This window comes from Corythoichthys intestinalis, chromosome 13 (assembly GCF_030265065.1).
Source record: "Corythoichthys intestinalis isolate RoL2023-P3 chromosome 13, ASM3026506v1, whole genome shotgun sequence".
Lineage (NCBI taxonomy): Eukaryota > Metazoa > Chordata > Actinopteri > Syngnathiformes > Syngnathidae > Corythoichthys > Corythoichthys intestinalis.
The window spans coordinates 42221116-42237594 of record NC_080407.1 but is presented as its reverse complement, the minus strand read 5'-3'; the positions used below and the strand labels follow the sequence as shown (position 1 = coordinate 42237594).

At 39.1% G+C, this 16479-nt stretch overlaps 1 protein-coding gene across 3 annotated transcripts in view; it reads right to left on the bottom strand.

Annotated features, from left to right (window-relative positions):
- LOC130927828 (uncharacterized) overlaps positions 1-16479 on the bottom strand; it is an 80400-nt gene that overhangs the window by 18545 nt on the left and 45376 nt on the right. For all 3 annotated transcript variants that reach the window (XM_057853897.1, XM_057853896.1, XM_057853895.1), the window contains 10 exons: positions 15228-15353; positions 15042-15165; positions 14798-14962; positions 14525-14721; positions 14302-14436; positions 14196-14234; positions 8455-8595; positions 8273-8370; positions 8160-8183; positions 8022-8094 (listed from right to left, as the gene is read on the bottom strand). In XM_057853897.1, the coding sequence (XP_057709880.1) occupies positions 8022-8094; positions 8160-8183; positions 8273-8370; positions 8455-8595; positions 14196-14234; positions 14302-14436; positions 14525-14721; positions 14798-14962; positions 15042-15165; positions 15228-15353 (1122 nt within the window). The remainder of the gene's footprint in view (positions 1-8021; positions 8095-8159; positions 8184-8272; positions 8371-8454; positions 8596-14195; positions 14235-14301; positions 14437-14524; positions 14722-14797; positions 14963-15041; positions 15166-15227; positions 15354-16479) is intronic.

The following is a 16479-nucleotide window of genomic DNA, read 5'->3' as shown; positions in this document are numbered from 1 at the left end:
TGACAATTGCCCTAAATTGAATCACTGTTTGACACACAGCAAGAGCCCCATCTACTGGATAAACAGTGCACGTTTCTTTTTAAAAGTAAAGTTGACAAATTGCCTCAGCATTTCATACTGTATCTTCAATAGAATTGAGTGGATATCGTCTATTTCAACCAGGAGATCGTGTCGTCATTAAGTGTGATTTACACAATTAAAGTTGACCTCTTTAAGCCTGTGTAATTGCTTTTGTCTGTGAAGATGTGTTCAAAGCAGTATTTGTAATACACGACAGTGCTAGTCTTGTAAGTGGCTCGTCCTAGATGACGGGGAGTAACTATGTATTGTTTATTTTTTGTAAAAATTACAGTACAGTAAGCACAGTGCTTGGGAACAGGAATATTATTTATTGAATACTGTAAGGATTTCCAAAATCATAAGATGTAAATAATTGAGCCGAATAAAAGAAAGGTTTGTGAAACATTTTTTAATTAAGTATAATTTCTGGGGGGCGGGTGGATATGTCGTATTTGTATCTATTCTAAATATCGAAACGTATGCCACTATCTAGTGTATAACAATGCGGAATGAATTTCAATGAAATTCAAGTGATGATATTTTTCAAGTCATACAAGCTGTTATAAATGTTCACACAAGAATTCTTATTGTTTTCCAAGATTTTTTTAAATACTTAATGTTTAGACTGCATGTGCAATTGTTAAATTGAAAGCTGGTAAATAAATTTAACGAGAAACTGTTAATTTGTATTCCATGCATTGATTCAAATTTTCAAATTATATAACAGTTTGCTTGGGCGAATTTATCGTCATTTATCGTTATCGAGGTAAATCTGCTCAATTTATCGTGATACGTACTTAAAGTGCCTGTGACACGAAAAAGCATGTTTATTTCATAATACACGCGGTATTTTATGCTCCTGAATGATATGGACCGCTTGGATGTATATGGAAGCGATCGCTTGATTTATTTAGTTTTTTTAATCCTGCGCCAGGAAAATGAGTGACTTCCGGCTTCGGTCTTGCATTGAGGAGGAGCGCGCTGTGACGTGTACGGTAGAAGACGTCCTCTTCACGCTACAGTGTACTGTTGTGTATGAGGATGAAGGATTCAGCTGATTTTGCGGATTAATACGTTTATTTTTCGCATCATGCCAGCCAAACGGCTGCAGAAAAATCATTCTGTATGAGGGAGAGGCGTATGCGCCTTTTTGGAGTTTCAAAAGGTTCCCATTCACCGTGGATATTTACTGTGGGACCATTGGACTCACGAGAAAGTGAGTAAACATCTTGTTTTGTATTATATCAAATATGAATACAGCGATTACTAAGTAAACACTACAAACTTCCTTTAAATAAAGGACTACTTACGTTTGATCATTGATAGGCATGTAAAAAGCTCTCCTAATGCTCATTAGCAGCAGCATGTTAGCTGCACAACAATACCAGCCACCCTCCTCCCGGGAACGAACTGTAAATTGCTCTCCGCCGGGCGTTTTGCCGATCCGCGAAGACAATCGACAACCGGGTCGTCATGTCAAATAATCCAGGCTAGTTATGTGTGATTTTCCGCTTCGAAAAACTTTGAAACATCACTCGGTTCGGGTTAGCATGTCGGCTAGCTGTCACGCCTGCTGGTAGGGCTGGGCGATATGGCCTTAAACATGTATCACGATAAATTGAGCAGATTTATCTCGATAACAATAAATGACGATAAATTCGCCCAAGCGGACTGTTATATAATTTGAAAATCTGAATCAATGCATGAAATACAGATTAACTATTTCTTGTTGATTTATTTACCAGCATTCAATTTGATATACTGTATTTAACAATTGTACATGCAGTCTAAACATTAAATTTATAAAAATTAGGGCTGTCAAAATTATCGCGTTAACTGGCGTTAATTAATTTTTTAAATTAATCACGTTAAAATATTTGACACAATTAACGCACTTGCCCAGCTCAGACATATTTAAATGTCACTAGAGTGAAAGGCCACCTGTTAATTGTGTTTTGCGGAGTTTTGCTGCCCTCTGCTGGCGTTTGGGTGCGACTGATTTTATAGTGTAAGTAATTATTGCCATCAACAATGGCGGGCTACTAGTTTATTTTTTGATTGAAAATTTAACAAATTTTATTAAAACGAAAATATTAAGAGGGGTTTTAATATAAAATTTCTATAACTGATTTAGAACTGATTTATTGTTATAATAAACAAATACAGTCCTTATGTACCGCATGTTGAAAATATATATCCATCTTGCGTCTTATCTTTCCATTCCAACAATAATTTAGAGAAAAATATGGCATATTATATAGATGGTTTGAATTGCGATTAATTACGATTAATTAATTTTTAAGCTGTAATTAACTCGATTAAAAATTTTAATCGTTTGACAGCCCTAATAAAAATGTATTGTAAGCAATAAGAATTCAAGTATGAACATTTATAACAGCGTGTATGACTTGAACAATGTACATTGTCAAAATCAATATGCCTGTGCAAACATGTAATTGTAACACAAATGACTTGCAGCTTGAACAGTACACTTCAAAAAGACAACTTATTGTTAATGGCTGCTGTGATATAATTATTAAATACAAGTGTTTACTTTATGGTTTAAGGGTCCCCCCCAGTGCATTTTTTCATAAATGCACGCACAATAAAAATAGCTGGGGCCATTTCTCGGTCATTTTAAGTTTTGCCGTTGGATTGTACTTTATGCAGAATTCTTTACCATCACAAAAGCTATCAGAGGAATCACACACACACAGACAGATACAAAATAACGCCACATAGTAATTGCTAGATGCAGTCCGTGCCCAATCCACTCATTAAATTCAGCCGTTTCGACCAGGTTAGAGCCTCTATCCGACTCCATAACGTTCATTTGTAGCGTTAGCCGCTAGCTAGCGTTAGCCTGGCTACCAGTAGAAAGCACTGAAAGCACCATCTCCGGAAATCGTGAGAACAAAGGAGGACAGCGGGTGAAAGCCCGTCTGGATGCCACCAAGAGTCTACTAAATGTCGGTTGAAAGTTTGGTGAACCTCCCTTAAGCCACACTCCATCACGTTTTGCTTGTAGCGTTAGCTGCTAGCGTTAGCTTACCGGGCTTTTGTTTGATTGGCTTCCTGATGATCACGTGACTCCCTACGTAAGCACATTCACTGCTTTCTTAAAGGGGAATGAACATAGACGAACAACACAGAATCAAAGCGGGATGAAAAGACTATTTTCTTGTTTTATTAATTTACCGAATTTACCGACATGGTCAAAATTACGTCGGTCATCGTTAAGAATTTCGGTGACGGTAAATTTTCGGTTTACCGCCCTGCTCTACCTGCTGGTTTGTTTACGTTCTCCGAAGCCGGGGAAGGGAAATGACATACAGTATGTCCGATTCAGGTGTCATAAAATATCGTTCGGGAGGTGCGACAGTAAAGGTGAAGTCGACAGTTTTGACCATTATGGAGTAATTTTGCCATGTCGTCCTGAATAAATGCATTTTTATTATTTCATATTCCATTCAGCACAAGACTTATTTGTCATGACCATGCCATTTATTTAGCAATTGGGGAAAATACTTGGATAAAAAGAATATCCTGTAAAAATATTGAAGTAAAGAGACAGAAAGGATTACATTTTGCCGCTCTCTTCGTCGCGTTTTCCTCGTTGTGAATAGTTCCCCCTCGACGGGCTGACTGGTCCTTCTCAAGCCATTTATATAGCTAATGGGGGGAAAATACTTGGATAAAAAGAATATCCTGTAAAAATATTGGAGTAGAGAGACTGAAACAATGACATTTTGCAGCTCTCTTCGTGGCGTTTTCTTCGTTCTGAATAATTCCTCCTCAATGGGCTGAATAGTTAAACCGATGAGCCCAGTCTACCGCTGACGTCATCCACCTGTTGGGGACGCTAAAGCCCTATAATGGTAGGCGTGGCTAACCGGCAGATTAAAAGACTAATTTCTCGTCATCTGCGCTTTGCTAAATTGTTGTATATAGTCGAATCGTCTCAAAATATGATTCTAATTCACATAATAATGCCATTTAAGACTTTTTTTCTCGTGTCATATGCTCTTTAAGGCCATATCGCCCAGCCCTACTCCTTCGTCTTCGATTTTAAGGATGTGAACTACAACTCATATCCGCGATGTTACGCTGCTCATCTAACATGGCATTCACAAACGATTAGCATGCGTAAGCTAATGCCTGCTATTATAGCGCTGATGGGATCAGAAAGCTTAAAACCGTGGGAGACTAAGCAAACTCATGGTTTCATGATGAACAATGAGTGGCAAATTAAGAGCGCCGTACTTCAAACTCGTCCTGTTTATGAAAGTCGATTGTCATATGTGTTGTGCAGTAATGAGCAGAAGTGACTTCTGTGGCCAGAAAACACTCAGGCGGCGCAGCCGCAGCGCGCACACTAGATATCATCAAATAGCAACGTAGATGTGCTACATTACATCCCATGCCATTAGCTGCGTGAGCCCAGAGCGACGCGTAGTCCATATACTACATTGATGAATTAGAAACCGCCATGACTGAATGGAAATTAAGCAGGCCAAATCAATCCATACCAGTGACTATAGATAATGCTGCAAATACTGTTAATTCAGTACATGTTACAGATGGACTCTGACCACAAATAGAATGTTTTGCTTGTATGGTAAATATAGCTGCTAAGAGAGCTGCAGCAATCAACAGTGTGCCACACTTTACAAACAGTAAAGATTGTTCTCAGCACTTATATACAAAATTTCTTCAGATCAGTAAGAAGTAAGCACATAAATATTATGCACTAAAATGCTTGTTTATATGATGTTATTTTTGCTTGTCAGCAAATAATACCAATAATAATAATAATAATAACAGTTGTATTTTCTGTTTCAGAGCATTTAATGTATTGAATTGTATCTAAAATCGTACCAAACCATGACTTAACTATCGTTGCATCCCTTATACGTACATATATACATTTATATGTATATTTATACAGTACTGTGCAAAGGTTTTAGGCAGGACACCTGGCTAAAACTTTTGCACAGTACTGTATATATATTTTTTTAATTATTAAATTCATTAGGATCATGGAAGCTTCCACTTGGGGTAAATATATACATACAGTATATCCTGTATATACATAATATAATAAAAATATACAGTACTATATATATATATATATATATATATATATTTGCTAACAGAGTGGTATCGGAATGGTATCCAGGCATGAAAATGGGTCAGGGGTTAAAAAGGTGAGAAGGGCGTAGAGGAAATATGTTCCAGTACACTGTATTGTACACCCCAACAAAATATTGAGCTCTGTCGACCCACACTGTGTTTCAGCAGGGCCATGCAGAGACCGGTGGAGGGGTGGGTGCTCGTAGATCAAAAGGGGCACATGAACAAGTATTTAATACACCTTAAAACAACATAACTTCAATTTTAACCAGCTTTAGATAATAATTGGCTGCGACTGTGACATACTTTAATTGGGAGGGGGCAACAGTGAATAGCCATCAACACTTTCTGGCTGTGACTCAGTCAGTCTGCCTCTTTTCTTCCTTCAACCTCTGCATCAAAACTTCCTTCCTCAACTTGTTCATCTGAGAACAAACCACATCAGATGGTCACTGAGCCACCAACAGCACAGTTTTCTTAAAACTATTATTTCATTATTATCCATACTTAACAACTCTAGCACCTAATGATTAATAAAGCAATGACATAAAAATCTTATAGAAAAATAACATTGTAATTGTGTTTATAATTGGATTTAATACCCGACTATCCTTGCAAACATGTTCTTACCAGGTCTGCTATTCACCCAGCTGATGAGGTATCCACTGCCTTTAGCAGCCTCATCTAACTCCTTTTTTTATCCCTCAATCTCCCTTCCCTACGACGCATGTCTATGTAATGAAATATAAATATTTAAAAAAACAAACAGACTCCCCGGTGGCTTTTAGTTTTAAAGCTTTCTTAATTTCTTTCTCACTCAATAACGATGGAGTTAGAGTTGCGTTTTTATTATTCAATCAAAAAACAAAGTTACTTCTATCAAAAACAAAGTTGCTTCAATCAAAATACAGTATATACTTTTAATCCCAAAAAGTAGCTTCAATTAAAAAAAATGTTTTTGATTGCAATAATAAATTTCAGACAAAAAAAGCATTTGAAAATTATTTTTCTTGATTGAAACAAATTTTTCCATTTAAGTAATGTTTTGCGTTTGGGCCACATTTTGGCTAGGACATTTGTGCCTTTATTATTCAATCAAATAAGTTGCTTCACACAAAAAAATATATATAAAAAGAAAAACTTTGCACATGTGCCAATCACCGTTTACCAAAGCCTGAGAGGGTTTGAGTAGACTCACTATGAAGCTTTTAATAAAGCCAAGCATTTTCTAACTACTTTATTCTTGTTTAAAAATAATTCGGTGGGGCAGTAACATGTTTAAAACTTATCATAATTCTTACATTTTGAAGTGCTTGAAAACCATTTATAAATGATACTTTGGTGAAAAAAGTGAAAAAACATGTCTTATATATATATGTATCTTTTTTCCAATGTAAAATCTGAATAAATGCATTGAACACGCACAAAAAAAAAAAGGGGGGGGGGGGGGGTTGGGGCGCTACTTCGCGGTTTTCACTTATTGCGGCGGGTTCTGGTCCCCATTACCCGCGAAAAACGAGGGATCCCTGTATTTCTGAAAAGCTTTAAGAAGCAGGACTCATTCCCACCACTCGTCGGGCCGCTGTTGTGCCGACACCGGCCGTCAGCTCAAATCCAAGCCGAAAATAACGCGTCTCCGGCGGACGACGGGAGCGATGTAAGGCGCCCCCTCCATCCGAGAGAATGCCGCTTAATTTGACTCAACAGTGTGTTTCTTCGTTTATATTACCGCTAAATACACAAGCTTGACGCCAATTTAACGGGAGCTATTTTTTTTCATGGGAGATTTGGCTAGCTCTGGCAGTGTTCAACGCAAGCTGCAACGAATGGCATTAACTTTTTTAGATCGCAAAACGTGAAAACGATTGAAACCATTACTCACCAAATTCAATCTGCTGGCAAATACAGGCAAGTGTGTATGCTGCGCTCTGGTCTGCCCCGATGTGGATAAGGCCTGCTTTTTAGCTTTGCAATGCAACCGAAGGCTCTCCGAGCACTCCATGTACACGCGTAAGGAGTGCGCGCGTTTGGAATCATGGAACGCAGCTTGGGCCGATGATTGGTTCTCGTCAGCGAAGCATCTAGAAGGATTTGCTGACTGTGTTCTTAAGTGCTCAGTTTACGTACTAAGTTAATCACATGATGATAATAATAATAATTAAATACAACCTCCCGACCCCCCCCCCCCCCCAAAAAGAATTTCTCCTCGGATCTACGCAATTCACGTAGGTCGCCCTTTTTGACTTCAAAACGGCGAATTTCGCCGAAAGGTGAGAGATTTTCATGCCTGGGTATCGGTATCGGCCGATACTGCACAGCCAGGTATCTGTATCGGTATCGGGCCCAAAAAATGGTATCGGTGCAACACTAGTTGTCAGCCCAAAACCCTCTAAATATATATTAAATGCATCTTACCAGATATAAAATGACTACTACATAATCCGCAGTAATCGTTTGGAGCCCAGTTTTCTCATCGAATTGCAGCAGTCCATCTTGCTCTCCTCTCGGGTCTCTCGGAATACGATAGAACTTCAAGTCTCTCCGTCTATCTTCTCTTTTATTGCAACCAACCGCCACACACGCCTTCACCATTTTGATTATTAATGTTAACGAGCAGAAAAACACGCCATAATAGGAGGAATTTACGTAGCGGTAATGCGTCAAAACGACCAGTAGACGGACAATATGGCGCGGAGGCGTGGTTGTGACGTCATGTGAGTAGGGTCTGTATAGTCAAGGTGCTCCTCATAGTGTGAAAATAACGGTGCATCAGTTTTATGTTTTGTGCCAAAATGTGAGGTTCAGTAGATTCTAAAGCAAAGACTTACCAATGCGTCAAAACGTTTCAGTAGTGTTGTATTCAAAGTTGGATCCTGAAGACGCCAGTTCAGGCTTTGAATGCTAAAATCAAACAAACTGGTTGCAATTCTCATGACTTGATGGAAATATGTTCACTTATTTCTTACCTCTCAAACCTTTGAATGTCCTTCCTGGAATAAGAATGAAATGGGTTGGTGAATATTATGTAATATAATGTTGAATACACAAACACTTGCATTAAAAGAAAATGGAAACCAACCATTCGAGCTGCTGGTATTTCGGAATCTTCATTGAAAAATATTTAGATTCCTCCAGGACGCGCGCAACTCCCGCTGAGTTGGCCATCTCGATGCATATCTACAGCGAGATCATCATTAAAACAGAGTGGCAATAACAATCGTTGGTCTGGGTACACAATCACAGGTATTTCTGTTCTTGTACCCGGTTGGCCAATGGGAGGAAGTTGATGACCTCGGCACGTCTGGAGATCAAAGGCAGAAGTAGTCTTATGTTTTCATTTCGGGACCTGGTGATCTCTACACAAAGTAGGCGCTCGGCCAGGGACTCCATCTCACTAATGCGCTGAAAGACATAAAAGCAAAGCAGAATCCCTGAAGTTGTACCCAAATGCTACCTCTCATAGCATACAGTAGAGTACCTGACAAAAGTCTTGTCGCTTGCATACACATGGACCTGAAGTGTCCCTCTAATACAGGGGTCCGGCCCCCTGAACAATTTATTATTTTTTATTTCTTTTACTTGTGTTATTTATTTCCTGGCTTTTTCTGTGAAGAACCCAAAGAGGGTTATTTGGTTATTATCTATTTAATTAATAGTGTTAATATTATATTATATTATATTTAGGGCTGTTAAACGATGAAATTTTTTTAATCGCGTTAATTACAGCTTAAAAAGTAATTAATCGTAATTAATCGCAATTCAAACCATCTATAAGATATGCCATATTTTTCGGTAAATTATTGTTGGAATGGAAAGATAAGACAAGATGGATATAAACATTCAACATACGGTACATAAGTACTGTATTTGTTTATTATAACAATAAATCAACAAGATAGCATTAAAATTATTAACATTCTGTTAAAGCAATCCATGAATAGAAATTTCTTCTTTCTTAAAAGCTAAATGTTCGTACAAATTATAGAAATTTTATATTAAAACCCCTCTTAATATTTTCATTTTAATAAAATTTGTTAAATTTTCAATCAAAAAATAAACTAGTAGTAGCCCGCCATTGTTGATGTCAATAATTACACAATGCTCATGGGTGCTGAAGCCCATAAAATCAGTCGCACCCAAGTGTCAGCAGAGGGCAACAAAACTCCAAACACACAAGGAACAAGTGGACATTGTACTGAGCTGTCATTTTAATTAAAGATGTCCCGATCGATCGTCCAATCACGTCATTTTCAAAGTATCGCAATCGGCAAAAAAATATCGGACATGCCTTTTGTAAATATATATATTTCTTAATTAAATCGTTTTCCCATTGTATTAACGTTACAGACAAAATGTCTTACACTCATCCAGAGTCTTTAGTTTTGGCTCAAAGTAAGGTTATCAAATTTATCGCGTTAACGGCGGTAAGTCATTTTTTAAAATTAATCACGTTAAAGTATTTAACGCAATCAACGCATGCGCAGAACGATGCACTCACGCAATGTCGCGTTCAATCTATAATGGCGCCGTTTTACCTATATGCAGTATAAAGCTGAAAGGCAGCGTAAAATGAGGAGAATGAATTTTGGCGGCCTTTAGAGCCTTTTTTTAATTGGCTAAAGTCTTACAATCCCTCTCTCAACAATTAGAAATATCGTGGGAAGCAATGTGGGGAAGAAAGGTAGTAGTTGATCTTTTTCATAACACCCTATGTTATTCCCCAACGCAGAAAACATATATCAATTGGTGTCGCTTTGCACAGTCATGGTTGCACTTCCCTTGCCTGGCTCTGCCAGACTATTCTCCCTGTATTTTTCAAACACTGAGAGAAATAGTCTGGGAACCATCCCATTAACGGCCTTTCGAGCAGGTACAAAATCAATCGACAAATCAGATTCGTTTATTTGCGTGACGTGTTCTTCACGAGCAACGTCACTCTTGCGCGCCGAAAGTCGTCTCTACAACAACACGGATGGCGAACGGGATAACCGAGAATATGTTCCAATCCGCGGTAAATTCTGTTTTAAATTACCAAAAACACATCGACACGAGTCATTGACAACAGTCTGTCTCGCGCTAGCCATGTTGAATAAACTCCGCTATCTTCGTATGTTTACTTCCGCGCGCAAGTCCCTCGTCATTTTGCTAACGTCACGTCTGCCCGTTGCTGATTGGTCCACTCCGCTGTCTGTTTGCTGTGGCTTGATCCGCCCTGGAAATTGTATCTGCGGGAATGGTGGCCAGACTCAATAGCTGGAACAGCGGTGAGTCTGGTGTACCAGGCAAGCACTTCCCATCATGCATTTGGGCAGAAGTTAAATGGCTGCAGTATCATTTACTGAAAGCTCAACAAATACACTAGATGGCAACATTTAGTCACAATATACAAAGTCACATTTATCCTTTAAGAATTACAAGTCTTTCTATCCGTGGACCCCTCTCACAGAAAGAATGTTAATAATGTAAATGCCATCTTGAGGATTTATTGTCATAATAAACAAATACAGTACTTATGTACTGTATGTTGAATGTATATATTCGTCCGAGTTTTATTCATTTTTTTCTTAATGCCTTGCCAAAATGTATATAATCGGGAAAAATTATCGGGAATGATTGGAATTGAATCGGGAGAAAAAAAAAAAAAAAAAAAAAAAAAAAAAAAAAAAATCGGATCGGGAAATATCGGGATCGGCAGATTCTCAAACTAAAACGATCGGGATCGGATCGGGAGCAAAAAAACATGATCGGAACAACCTTAATTTTAATCTGTTTGAGCGGAGCAGGTGCGTTAATTGCATCAAATATTTTAACGTGATTAATTTAAAAAATTAATTACCGCCCATTAACGCAATAATTTTGACAGCCCAAATTATATATTATATTATTTTATACTATTTTTATTTTATTTACTTTTGTTCCGTGAAGAATCCAGAAAGGATTATTTGATTTTGTCAAATAACGCACACAATCCCAGATTAGAGCTTCACCTGTTACCAATAATGGATCAATTAACTTTCAGGTGTGTACAAAAAGAACCCCAGTGCACTAGACTGCCACATCAACTGCAACCTGACCTCTGACAAGATGCCTAAGATTCTTCCTGAGACCAAGGTGTTAATTATCAAGAGCTTGAAGACCAGATCCACTACAGATGTGGCAGACACCTTCAATGTGTCTCAGCGTCAGGTACAGAGGATAAAAAAAAAAAAAAAAAAGATATGAACAGACTGGAGACGTTTTTGACAAGCCCAGGTCAGGCAGACCCCGAAAGAAAACTGCTTGGGAGGAACAGTTGTTGGCTGGAAAATCCAAAACCAGCCTGTTTTCCACTGCAGCAGAGCTCCACGAGACCTGGTCACTTGAAGTCCTTGTGTCAACAAGAACAGTCTGCCGAATTCTGTCTAGAAACTGCCTCCGTGGTCGAATCAGTGCCCAGAAACCAGCATTAAACAAAAGGCAATTAAAAAACCGTTTGGCATTGGCTGAGGCCCACAGCCTGTCAAAACGATGGACGCTGGAAAATTGGCAAAAGGTGGATTTTTCAGATGAATCTTCCATTGAATTAAACCACAGTCACCGCAAATATTGCAGGAGACCTACTGGAGCCCGCATGGATGCGAAATTTCCTCAGAAAACAGTGAAGTTTGGTGGTATCAAAATCATGGTCTGGGGTTACATCCAGTATGGGGGTGTGCAAGAGATCTGCAGGGTGGAAGGCAATATAAATAGTCTGAAATATCAACAAATTTAGCTGCCTCTTACATTCCTAAGCATAAAAAGGGACAAATTGTGCAGCAGGACGGTGCTGCATCGCATACTTTTATCTCTACATCAAAGTTCCTTAAGGCAAAGAAGATCAAGATCTTCCAGGACTGGCTAGCCCAGTCACCAGACATGAACATCATTGAGCATGTCTAGGGTAGGATGAAAGAGGAAGCATGGAAGACGAAACCCAAGAATTTTGATGAACTATGATAGGCATGCAAGACTGCTTTCTTTGATGTTCCTGATGACTTCATCAATAAATTGTATGCATCCTTGCCGAAGCTAATGGAAGTCATACAACATATTAAATTTGGATCTCACAGTACCACTACTTAATTTGCTTATGTTCTGTAACACATTTTTGTATTTGAAGCACATTTTTTGTTCAGTTGTCACACTACTTTCTATATGCAACAAAACTTATGTCTTGCCAAAATTTTACCTTTATGTCTTCATGAAATGATAAATCTTTTTTCAGTGAAACAAATATATTTTTGTAGCCCAGTCACCAGACATGAACAGGATTAAAGAGGAAGCATGGAAGACCCTGACTTATCGTTTAAAGCACACATTAAACAAACCTGTAGAACGGCTTTCTTTCACCTGCGCAACATCGCCAAAATTAGAAATATTTTATCTAAAAGCGATGCAGAAAAATTAATTCACGCGTTCGTTACATCGAGATTGGATTACTGTAACTCCCTACTAGCAGCTTGTCCTAAAAGTTCTCTAAAAGGTCTTCAGCTAGTCCAAAACGCAGCAGCAAGACTTTTAACAGGAACCAATAGAAGAGAGCACATCACCCCTGTGCTCCAGGCACTTCACTGACTTCCAGTCGAGTTTAGAATTAAATTTAAAATACTCCTTCTTACATTTAAGACCATTAATGGGTTGGGGCCATCTTATCTCACCGATGCTCTGGTTCCTTACCGCCCCAACAGAACACTCCGATCTCAGAATGCAGGTTTACTGGTAGTTCCCAGGGTTTATAAAAGTACTGTCGGAGCTAGAGCCTTTAGCCACCAAGCCCCTGTTTTATGGAATCAGCTTCCAGCTAGTATTAAAGAAGCCGAGACAGTCTGCACATTTAAGATTGGATTAAAAACGTTCCTATTCGACAAAGCTTATGGTGAGGCTAGTTGAAGTCGGAGTAGACTCACAGTTTAGTCTAAGCTGCACTAGAAGCTATAATGCTGGGGGAAGTACAGCCGCTGAGTTCTATCTCCTTTTCTTACTCTACCTACCACTTGTCTTACTTTATTTCTATTTTCCAATGTTAATATCTAGTTGTCTAGTCTCTTCATCACTAGTCACCCGGTGTCCCCTTTCCCCCCTCCCCTCTGGGGAGGGGCAATTTTTCAGCTGCAGCCTCCTGACTGTCCGGATCCCTGGGTGGATAGAGGTCCTCGCTGCTTCCCCCGTCTCATCTGGCTAGATGGACACCTTCTTGCTCCTTTACTCCACTGCATTTTTACGGACTGTAACTTCGCTTGCTAACTCCCACTAGCAGTTCTGGGGTTCCTGTCTATCCGTCCTGGGAGTGGATCTCTCCTGACTGTGGTATACTCCCCGAGGTTTCTCATTTTTCTCCCAATTGACTATGGAGTTTTTGGAGTTTTTCCTTGCCGGCATGGAGGGTCTTAAGGATAGGGGATACCCAGGACTTGAATTGTATCTATTCATTTTTGTTGCTTCATTTCTGTAAAGCCCTTTGATACATTGTTGTTGTGATTTAGGGCTATACAAATAAAATTGAATTGAAGACGAAACCCAAGAATGTTGATGAACTCTGGGAGGCGTGCAAGACTGCCTTCTTTGATGTTCCTGATTACTTCATCAATAAATTGTATGAATCCTTGCTGAGGCCCATGGAAGTCATACAAAATATTAAATTTGGATCCGACAGCACCACAACTTAATTCGCTTAAGTTATGTAACAAATTTTTGGATTTGAAGAATATTTTTTGTTGAATTTTCACACTACTTTCTGTCGGCGACAAAACTTTTGTCTTGCCAAAATTTGACATTTATGTCTTCAATAAATGATAAATCTTTTTTCAGTGAAACAAATATATTTTTGTACATTTAACATCATTTGGGAGGGTCTTAACTTTCATATGAGCCATTTCTGAAACCGATTGAATCATTAGAAGTCAGGTTAATAGCAATTGTTTCTACAAAATGGATAAGCGACAAGACTTTTGTCTGGGACTGTACAGTACATCATATAAACTCACAGAGTTGCTTAGCTGCATCATCGACTTGTACATGTTCTCCTGCGAACAGAGGACAAATCAAATGGTTATTGACACCATCAATAGGTAAACTTACTCAATAGCATACCTCACTGTTTGGAGCACACATGGGCTGCAGGACAAAGTGTAGCGCGAGCCTGTTGCGCCTCACCTTAAATTCACAACCCAAGTGACGGCGGACGAAGCGGCAGGATGCATCCCAATCACTAAAATACACAAAGGCCTGTAGAGAAAGGCCAGGAGAGAAAGATGTGCGATGGGTACTCGTTGCTCAAACACTGTGCAACTACGCAAGCGTGAAGTTTCCTCACCCTCCTCTGGAGCGGCAGCACAATCACATTGTAGTACAGAGATCGAAGGTCTTTCTGAGAAAAATACGGCCACGCAAGATTGGCTACATCTTCGTGTTTGAATGAATCTTCGGGCAAATTGGTCAACATGATTGTTGGGGACACACCAAGCCGCCTGGCCTCATTGATGTCACCTTCTTTTTTGACGGTCAGGAACTCTGCAAAAGACCAGGCGGGCATTACTTAGTCCTGACATTACACTGGTGTCTGGAAAAGCAGGATCATGGCTCTCACCGGGGATTATAAACCACGGGGAAAAAGTGAAGAAAAGATAGGGACTTGTCCTCATTGTCAGGTAAAATGGGGACAAGGTCAATTCAGGGATGCCAAATGGACACGTCTCAACGGTTGCCCCGGCAAATGCCAAATCAGGCATGGCTTCAGGAGGAAACGTTTGTGCTGAAGAGAAGAGTATGTGTGCCCACCTTTAATCGTCATTTTACATTGTGATGGTGGCCGTCTGTCCTGAGGAACTTACGTATGTCTGAAACACCTCGAGGGATGTTCAGCCGGTATATGCTATAGGCAGGACATTGATCGTGAAGGGTGTACCAAATTCCTATGCGATCCGCAGATATTTCAGACTCAAATTCTACAAAGACCTGCAAGAAACAAGCTCAACGTCAATGACTTTTCAAAGTAGCGTTCCCAAACAACAATTTACCTTGTTGTGGAGCGGCAGAAAATTGTTGACAACGCCAATCTTCCGCAAAGCTTTACGGAGACTCGCCGTCTCACTTAGTGTGATGCCTTTGATTAAGATGGTTCTGGGGCATCTCTCTTCCACAGGCTAAGGGTCCGGTCAAAGTTCAAAAAGTCAAACACACGTTCATTACTAGAGGTGTGCATCGGCACTGCCCTCACGATTCGATTACGATTTGGAGGGCCACGATTCGATTCGGTTCGATTCGGCAATGCATCACGATGCATTAAAGCCTGGGATGCATAAAATTCTAAAGCAAAGCATATTTTTCATGAATCATGAGGCAACACAAGCTGTCAGACATTAAACAACTTTTTATTGGCTCTTGTGTCACTCCTGGTTGAAGTCAAATGAAAATACTTTTAGATATATATATTTAAAAAAACCGATCACAGCATTTAATTGGTGCTTTGAATGAGACCAGGGCTTTCTCTTTTTTTTCTTTACACACAGTAGCAGCCTTTCACACAGTGCAACATTTGAACTCCTGTGCAAAATCAGTAATAACAGTCACGGTATTTTAGTCACAACGGCCCATCAATAAAAATATTTAAGTAAATATTAAAGAAAACGACAAAGAAAATATTGTAGTACAGCAGCATCTTTATCGCAATATCAATCCAGGGATCAGTTCAGTTGCAAACAAAACATCAACTAAATTGCAATGTAGAACAAAAGTAAAATGTAGGCCTAGCCCACTATATATGTGCAATAGAGGTTAGATCGGGCCTAAAAAATCCAACCCAACACGGCCCACTGGTATTGAAGCCTGACCTGGCCCGGGCCGAGCCCGATCAATTAGATTTGCAGGCCCAGCCCGAAAAACCGGAATTTAAAAAAAAAAAAATTATTGGAGTGACGCGAAAAAAAACACGCAGCAACAGCAATTTATTTTCATTTCTTCGAGTTGGCAGAAAAAACGCAAGTTTTCTTAATGTTTAAATAGTCTACATATTTTTATGATCATTATGAAAGCATTTACACAACGAAATAACACTAGGAAAGTTTTATATAAAAAAAAAAAAAAAAAACGGTTTTGCAGACACACAGAGAAGATTCAAAAGGATCATATTTGCGTTGACTTTGTGTGCATAAATAAAAGTGTCCTTCGTAACGAATTCTCAGTTGGCAGAAAACAAACGCAAGTTTTCTTAATGTTTAAATGGTCTACATATTTTTATGATCATTATACAAGCATTTACACGACGAAATA